At 46.5% G+C, this 8906-nt stretch overlaps 1 protein-coding gene across 8 annotated transcripts in view; it reads left to right on the top strand.

Annotated features, from left to right (window-relative positions):
* Positions 1-178: 178 nt before the first annotated feature.
* Positions 179-8906, top strand: part of rhot1a (ras homolog family member T1a) — an 18773-nt gene continuing 10045 nt past the window's right edge. For all 8 annotated transcript variants that reach the window (XM_008286553.1, XM_008286550.1, XM_008286549.1 and 5 more), the window contains exons 1-11: positions 179-545; positions 3140-3198; positions 3344-3425; positions 3591-3634; positions 3739-3792; positions 3897-3949; positions 4219-4327; positions 5667-5768; positions 6509-6607; positions 7638-7746; positions 7838-7958. In XM_008286553.1, the coding sequence (XP_008284775.1) occupies positions 509-545; positions 3140-3198; positions 3344-3425; positions 3591-3634; positions 3739-3792; positions 3897-3949; positions 4219-4327; positions 5667-5768; positions 6509-6607; positions 7638-7746; positions 7838-7958 (869 nt within the window). In that variant the 5' untranslated portion in view covers positions 179-508. The remainder of the gene's footprint in view (positions 546-3139; positions 3199-3343; positions 3426-3590; positions 3635-3738; positions 3793-3896; positions 3950-4218; positions 4328-5666; positions 5769-6508; positions 6608-7637; positions 7747-7837; positions 7959-8906) is intronic.

Here is an 8906-nt window from a genome sequence, read left to right as displayed (position 1 = left end):
TTATACTGTACTATGCGTGCTATGCCGTGCTATGCTTCAGTCCTACACCCTCCACTCATGTCCACACGGTGTGATCTTCTGGGAGCAGCAGGTAAACTGGTGCACTTCCGCTCTGTGGCGCCAGAGAGCAGCACAGCGCGTTTTTCGGTTACATGAAGTTTGTCCTCTGCGGCTCGCCGTAGGTGCCCGGTACTGGAGGTCGGGCATGCTCATGAAACGTCCACTGCGAAATGCTATGCAAACGTCAAAAATGAGCGCGATTAACGAGAAAACACAGAGATATGTGACACGGGCGGTTTTTTAACCCGCCTTTCTGCTGCGCCCACAGCCGGACTCTTGAGGAGAAGCCGGAGAAAAGCCGAAGCAGCGCCGAGCAGCGTCTGTCCGTTTTGTCCTACAAAGGCGCCGAGTGGAGGCCCCGGTTAGCTAACCTGCCGGCGGAGGACGGCTTCCAGGGACACATGAAACAGTAAAGACGGTCCTTCTGTAGAGGGAAGCGAGCTCCAACATGAGGAAGGACGTGAGGATCCTGCTGGTCGGGGAACGTAAGTAGAAGTTAATCCCTGAGCGGCTGCTAGCTAGCATGCTAAGGGCTAATGCTAGCAGACAGAGCTGTCAGTGGGTGCACTCAGTTCATCTGCAGGCTACAGGGAGAGACAGGCTCTGGAAGGCATCCACTGTCATTAACCAAAGTAAATCAAATCCAGGTCATCTGTACAGCACAGAACCAGAACCAGCGTTGACACATTACCGGTTAAAGTTTGGACAAAAAGCAGGAGAGCCTAAAAACTCGCCAACAGATGAGTAAAACACACGTGTGTGCTGATAGGACTTGTCTTTAGAATACATTCGTCAGAGTTTGGTTTCTGTCCGGTGATGAGGCTGTGTGTTGGTGATCACAATCAGAGGAGATGTGAACATCTCTCTCCTGGAGGACCTGTTCTGTCCCTGGTCCAGACGCACTGGTGTACAGACAGGTGGAGGGATCCTTGTGAGCCACACCTTGCTGGTGACACCTTCATTCTTCATGGCTCAGATCAACAAGGTTCTGGTCCATGTAGACGTGATAGCATCACACCGCTGCTGCAGGTTTAAACCTAGCCCACATCCACATTGTGAAGGGCTCTGTTGGATGGAGATGTGGTGACTGGAGGACGACTGTCATGTTCAAGACTCCAGTCTGAGCTGATCTGAGCTGTGTGTCCCCGTGGTTGTCCTGCTGGAGGTAGCATCAGAAGATGGGTACGCTGTGGTCACAAAGGGATGGATGTGGTCAGCAGCAATACTCAAAGGCCCTTTACACGATGCCCAGTTGGTACACAAGGGCCCAAGGCGAGCCAAGACCCCCAGCATTACAGCAGCAGCAGCCTGATGTGCTGTACGAGCCAGGATGGATCCATGCTTCATCTGGTTGATGGCAGGTTCTGACCCAACCATCAGCAGAAGTGGACAGTCACCACACCAGATATTCTGTGTTCCTATTTCGGTGAGCATGTGTGAACTGCAGCCTCAGCTCCCTGTTCTTGGCTGACAGGACGAACAGCCGCTGTGATCTTCTGCTGCTTCATCTGCTTCAAGGGTCAGCGTGTGCCTTCAGAGAGTCTTCTCCTTGGTTATAACAGTGGTTACTGGAGTTTCTGTTGCTTTTCTATCACCTCAAACAGTCAGATTCTCCTCTGGCCTCTGGCACCAGCAAGGTTTTATTGGCCAGAACACTGCTGCTCTCTGGATGTTGTTCCTGCCAGGCCCCTGTGAGCCCAGAGCTGGTTGGAGTGACGGTCTCAGTAGATCAGCAGCCTGTCTGGCACCAGCAGCAGTAAATACACATTCAGGGTCCCTGAAGTCACCTCTGATGACCGCTTTAAGCTTCAGCAGGTCGTCTTCACCTACATGCATTGAATTGCTATTGTGTGATTGGCTAATGAGATACTGACGTTGACGAGCGGTTGAACAGGTGTACCCAATGAAGCGGTCGGCGAGTGTTCTTTGCAGGACTGCTGTACTGGACTTGATTGGATCGAATGAGAAAGCCTAATATAAACTGGAATTATAGAATAAATAAATAAATAAAATCCAATAAGAAAATACATCTTTCTTGATAAATGACATCCACGGTTCCAAAAACAGATGCTCATACGTGTCCTGTTGTGGGATTCGCTGTTTTTGCTGTAGTTAGCAAAGGTTTTGAGGGATAAATAGTTGGGTGATGACAAGATCTCAACCTGTTTTAGGTCTGTGGAATGAGGATCTAATCTTACCAAACCATATTTCACCTGGTCTGCTGGTTCTCTCCGGTGTTCTCGGCACTTTTCAAATTCCAGTTGTGGCTCTGCATGTCGGCCTGCCGCCGCAGGAGAGCTGGGCGACAGCGTGAAGTTGAGGAGAGGTCAGCGGTACTCAGCTGTTCTGTGAAGACACTGAGAGGCGACTGGTCCTGACAACCAGAAAACTAACTGTTTCAAAGTGACCATCACTAGAATAAAGCAGAATGCTGATTTTTTTGTCCAGACTCCAGTTAGAATGGAGAAGAGCAGCATGTCCTCACAGAAGAGGCAAACAGCAACAGCATTAAACAGCCTTGCATCTATTTTCCTCAAGCTTTTCATGATTGTTATACGTGTGTGCTGCAGTTGGCTGGTTGTTGTTTTGGGTGGTGTCTGAGCCTGAGGCCAAACTGAAGCAAAAGTAAAATGTCTGTGTGTTTATTGTTCAGAAAGCTTGTTTAGTGTGTGTGATATATTCTGATGTGTTTGAGACGCACCTGAATAAATGGACAGTATTTGCTGAAATATAGTAATATTTCCTCTGTTGTTGGAGTGCTACAGTTCCCAAAGTGAGAAAAAAACTTGGAAAACTTTGGGGATTGTGCTACAGACATACAGGGAAGGTGTGTTGATGAGCAGAGCGGCTTTTTGCCTGGTCTTTCTGTTGTACGCTCACTTTGTGCTGGACTTTACTGAGTGTTCTGGGAGATTCACGGCACTTGGCTGCAGCTCTTAACGCTCCTCAGCTGCTCTTATCTGGTCCATGTCACTTCACACATCACCCAGATGTTGCAGTAACAACAGTCAGCTCCCGAGTTAGTGGAGCACATCTGAAGAGTGTTGGTCATAACGGCGTGATTCTTGTGCCCATGCAGCCAAGGTGGGGAAGACGTCGTTGATCATGTCTCTGGTCAGCGAGGAGTTTCCTGATGAGGTGAGTGTCAGCAGGCAGCCAGACGATGCTGTAACTATGGTAGGAACTGTCCTCCTAGCTGTTTATTGTACACACACACATTCTGGTTGAATGCTTGGAGCTTGCTTGGTGTCGAGGTTTTGCATCGTCTTATTCTCTCCTCCAGGTTCCCCTGCGAGCGGAGGAGATCACCATCCCAGCCGACGTCACCCCAGAGAGGGTTCCCACACACATTGTGGACTACTCAGGTAACTCCCACGGCACACTCACCACCTCGTCTGGGAGTCTCGGTTAGCTAAACACAGCTCCTTCTAGTATGATCCAGACTGGTGATAATCACAGTAAGCTGTGTGTAATAGCTGGAAGGGCCTGACAACATGTGAAACACTGATGTGCCTTTTCAACGTTCATAGAAGCAGAGCAGTCAGACGAGCAGCTGTATCAAGAAATCTCCAAGGTTGGTCTGATTTAGCGCCTCTGCTCACCTGGTATCACAGCGTATGTTAGCATGTGTTGGCTCGTATGTGCATCATAGAATAAATGAGCTGTCTGTCTTCGTAGGCAAACGTTATCTGCATCGTTTATTCAGTCAACAACAAGAAGTCGATTGAAAAGGTCAGTCTGTGCTCAGTGCAGCTATTCAAATGCATAACTGCAGGAAGATTAATTAGTGTTTGTTAAGAAGCTCTAATCGTTGACACTGTGTTTTTCTCCTGCAGGTGACCAGCCACTGGATTCCCCTCATTAACGACAGAACGGACAAAGACAGCAGGTGTGTATGTGGTGAAGAAGCAAGTTGTTTTCAGTATGGATTCATGCAGACTCTTTTCTAATATAAAATGGATATTGTTTAATAACTGTCTTGTTTTCTCTTACTGGAATTCAAAAGCCTAAAAAAATCCAGTTTGAAAATCCTCACATTGGAGTAGCTGCATCCAGAGAGTTCTCTTGAGTTTTAGCTGAAAGCAAAACAAAAACTCAGTAATGAGCTTCAGTGCAGATCCAGCTCCTGATCGCTCCGTAATAAATGCTTGATTGCAGGGTGCCATTGATTCTTGTGGGAAACAAGTCGGACCTGGTGGAGCACAGCAGCATGGAGACCATCCTGCCGATCATGAATCAGTACCAGGATATCGAGACCTGCGTGGAGGTAAAAGATGGACTCACACTGTGTACATACAGCTCCTGGCTCTGTTGAAGCAGGTCTGTCAGAGCTCTGGTCAGTTAAACGGCAGCTTGGAGGAAGCAGTTGAGCTCAGTGGAGCTGTAACTGAAACACCAAAGGCTGATTGAAGTGCTGTCAGAGTGAGACAGACGGTGCAGGACAAATCAGCCGCCAGCTTCCATCCGACTCCCCCAACACTCACTTATAGTGTCTATAAGTGACTCCCCCGAGTCACTTATAGATTCATGTTACCGAACAGGGAGGCCAAACCCTGCTGACTGAAGAGGTGTGAGCGTGCTGAGAGGCTTTCTGTCACGGAGAGAAGAGATTGGCCTCCGTCTAGTTCAGACTTCCCTCTGTCCTCAGACGGATCAGCTCCAGGGTTCAGAGGGGACTGTAGGAGGACGTGAGGGACGGCACGTTGACAGAGGACCGTTATGACGGTCGCACAGCTGGAGATGCATGGAATGAACGACATGTGAAGCAGCGTTTAACGGCTCAGCAGGGACCAGGCTGAAGCTAGACGAGTCTGTTTGGCTTTAACAGTGGTGGACGGAGTAGTACAGGCTTTTATTCAAGGAAAAGTAGCAGCATTACAGTTTAGAAGTATACTGTTCATAAGTATCACTGACAACAGTGTTGGGGATTATCCATAATGATTAGTACTGTGGAGCTACAGTAGTGCTGAGTGCTGATTAGCACAGATGATGTTGATGATGACGATGATGGATGCAGTACGCTGCATTCTGGTGTTGTACTTCCCATGCACATTGTAGGTTTTACAGTTCATTTGCAAAGTAGCTTGTTATTCATTGGTAATTGTGCTGTCTATAGTAAATCAGTATATGGTGACATAAAGTGAAAATAACGAAACACATGTGCTTCGTTACCAGGGCTGCTGCTTATTGTTGTAACTGTAAGTTTGATTTATCAGAATATTTTATTTTCTGACAAAGATCTAATTTAATTGAAGGTTATTTTAATTGTGATTTTTGAGCGTTTATATAGTGTATTTAATATATAATATAAGGCTCCAGCCCCCCTGCGACCCCAGTGAGGAGTAAGCGGTGTATAGATAATGGATGGATGGAATATATAATATATAGAGTATTTAATATATAATATATAGAGTATTTAATATATAATATATGGTGTATTTAATATATAATATATGTGTATTTAGCAGAAGAAAAACATTACAAGACCAAAGAGTTTTCCGTGCGCCCATTTATTGATTTAGTGCGTAATCGACATTTCCTCATCCTTCTGCTCAAGAGCTGCTTTGCTGAGTATTCATTCATTTTTTTGGCCTTTTTTTCTTTAGTGTTCTGCCAAAAACCTGAAGAACATCTCTGAGCTGTTCTACTACGCCCAGAAGGCTGTTCTTCACCCGACCGGACCCCTGTACTGCCCGGAGGAGAAGGAGGTGAGCTCAGCCAGTACATTCTGACTTGTTGTAGCAGGAAAGCTGCTGTTCACACCTCCTATGGCAGGACAGACACACTGTGCTAGTTGCTGGTCACTTTAATCTAATGCAACAGGGACAGAAGCTGAATTCTTCCAGCATCTCTCTCAACAAGAAGGGTGATGTTATGTTTATTCGAACACAGAACTCATAGACTCATTTCTGAACGGTTGACAGGTCTATTCAGACTCATTCTTCTTGACCAGATCAGAAACTCATAAATGCTCTTTCCATGCGTCGGCAGAGGAGCTGAGGTCTGGTGTGACCCTGCTTCTGTAACACACATCACTACTGAAAGCTTTAACCTTAACATGCATGAACATCATGCATCTCAACATGTGTCCTAGCAGCTCCATCCCACATGTGGGGAGGATAAAGAAGGCTGAGCTGCAGGCAGCCGACAGGCTGGTGCTCAAAATTAAGGTGCAAAATCACCGTCAAGTAATACTTCCTGGTGTGCGTACTGCAGGAAACGCTACGTACTTAAAGTAAAAACAAAGTTTTCAATTTGGAACAAACCCAAAATTTGTTGAGCTGTTTGTTTTTCTGTTGTTTAACAGTTCAGTTGAGGCTTAGCCCAGCACAGGTTCCTATCAGCCCGTTCTACCAGTGAGCCTAGAGATGGCATCAGTCTACAGCTTCACTTCAACAATAACAAAAGTGTGTGTCACCAGCTGAAGGATTCCATCTCTCTGTTACAGCTCAAGCCTTCCTGCATCAAGGCTTTAACTAGAATATTTAAAGTGTCAGACCTGGACAACGACGGCATCCTCAATGACAACGAGCTCAACTTCTTTCAGGTAACGTCACATTCACAGCTACACAAGAGCTCAGATCTGTGGATCAACTTAGCTGGACAGCCTGATGACTGTCAGTCAGCAGGGAAGGTGCAGTACGTGAAGGAGAAAGCTTGTTTGGACTCACGGCTCTCTTCAGAGCTCCTCACAAACCTGCTTCATGGAGCGAGAGATAAAAGTTCAAGCCTGATGTCTGGGGGCTGGTGTCTATGTCTCATAGCTAAGGCCAAACAAGCATTATGATCAGGTTAACGGCATGTAAGCAGGCAAACACAAGTACAAGCTGGTTGTTCACGTCGTTGTTTGGAAGAGCTGCAGATGTGGTCCAGGCAGAGCCAGCGGTGAAGCTTGGGCTCATCTCACATCTGCTCCTAAAGCTGCTGCTGCTGCACAAATCCATCGTCTGAACTCGCTCTGTTCTTTGAAGACATCACCAACACTCCTGTTGGCTGAATGTTTATATTCATCATATATTATCATTGCATTATGTACATACACACATTAAATTGTGAGTGTGAATCAGTCGGTGCCGCTGAACCTGTTTTCCTTCTGCAGAGCTAAGAGCAGAGCTGTCGCGTTGTGTAGAGATGGTCACAAAAAGTCTGTTGGATCAGGATGGCTTGCTTCAACATCATGTGTTGTTACGTAAGAGGGTCGTTTAGAATGGAAACCAATCAAAGATTAGATAAAACTTTATGAATCCTGAAGGAAATTCTTGTGCCGGATATTCCCAGCAAAAACAAATGACAACATCAGAAATGCCCAAAAGGTAGAAGAGCAGTAAGACATAAGTTCGATGAATCACTGAAATAAATAAGGTAAACTACAATAAGGCTCGAATAGAACAAGTGATGCTGAGGTCAGAAGTAATACTGAAAAAGAAATACTGCACATGACACTGTTGGACATGGAGGTGAAATATTACACATGATAATGAATGTTAAACTGAGATGAGAACATGAAGTTAAACGATACAGGGTGAATGTGAAACAGCGTGGCAGCATCTCACAGCTGCTGTGTGTGTGCTTTGCAGAGGACGTGTTTCAACACTCCGCTGGCACCTCAGGCCTTGGAGGACGTCAAGAACGTGGTCCGGAGGAACATGACGGACGGAGTCAAGGACAACGGACTCACGCTCAAAGGTCAGACGCTGCCCTGGCTCCTCTCCTTCCTCCGGTCAACTCCACAGTCCCCCTATTCTTCAGTTTCTCACTATGGAGTGTTTCATTGCAGGCTTTCTGTTCCTGCACACCCTCTTCATACAGCGAGGTCGACACGAGACCACGTGGACTGTGCTGAGGAGGTTCGGGTACGACGACGACCTGGAGCTCACACAGGAATACCTGTTCCCCCTGTGAGTGTGGACTGCAGTGGTATTCTGTGATGTTTAGTACCTTTCTTTCACTGTCGCGATGGGAGCGAGGAAGACGTTTGTACCGAACCCTTCCTATTGGATAATCCTGGCATCGATGATAATTCTCAGGTCCCCGTTTAGGTTCATCCAACTATAACAAATGCTGTCTAACACATCAGTCACAGTCATGAAGGTCATGTGTTCAGCTCTTGTGACAACAGAAGGAGTTGCTTCTCTCACTAACCTGCTCTGGTTTACGTGTGAGTGAACAGCAGCACTGTCAGAAGGCTTCAATCTGGTCTTTGGTAGCAGTAGGTTGTAATGTTTATTTGAAATGTGTGTGGGTTAGATGTTGCTCTATGTATTCTGATCTCGGTAAAGCCAGGGTAGGCAGTGTTTCTGGCAGTATGTTGTAGTTCAAGCGGCTTCAGACAGTCAGCCTGTGGGGGGAGTTATGAGGAGGTGTGATAGTATAAAGTGATCACGCAGGAGAAGGAGGTTGTGGTGGAGCATGAATCCTGTATGAAGCCACAGTTAGACTGGTAGGGTTAGGTTTTTGGAAATCTGTCTCGATAACTTCCCCTGCTGTGTCGACAGACACAACAGTTTGGGGTGGGAAGTTAAAGGAACTGCACTGGCCGTCACACGTTGTCAATTCTCTCTGATTCCTTCTTGTCGTGGTTAGTGTCATATTGTTTTCTGACTTGCTCCGTTAGCTTAGAGTTTGGTCTGATTTGTGCTCTTGAGTAGAGATTGTAGTCTCTTTCTTTTGGGCTTCCGCCTTCGAAGTTTGTCTGGTTTTTGCATTTGTTTTCTTCAGTAGTTGATTAATCTATTTTCGTCACGTCACCTGGCTGGTGTCATATTGTTCTTCCAGAACAGGTTCTACTTTCTGATTTTTTCGGGTTAGACTGGTACGGTTAGGGTTAGACTGGTAGGGTTAGACTG

Source organism: Stegastes partitus, unplaced genomic scaffold (assembly GCF_000690725.1).
Source record: "Stegastes partitus isolate 25-593 unplaced genomic scaffold, Stegastes_partitus-1.0.2 Scaffold459, whole genome shotgun sequence".
In the NCBI taxonomy this organism is placed as follows: domain Eukaryota; kingdom Metazoa; phylum Chordata; class Actinopteri; family Pomacentridae; genus Stegastes; species Stegastes partitus.
The sequence above is the reverse complement of the archived record's forward strand: the minus strand, read 5'-3'. Positions and strand labels throughout refer to the sequence as shown.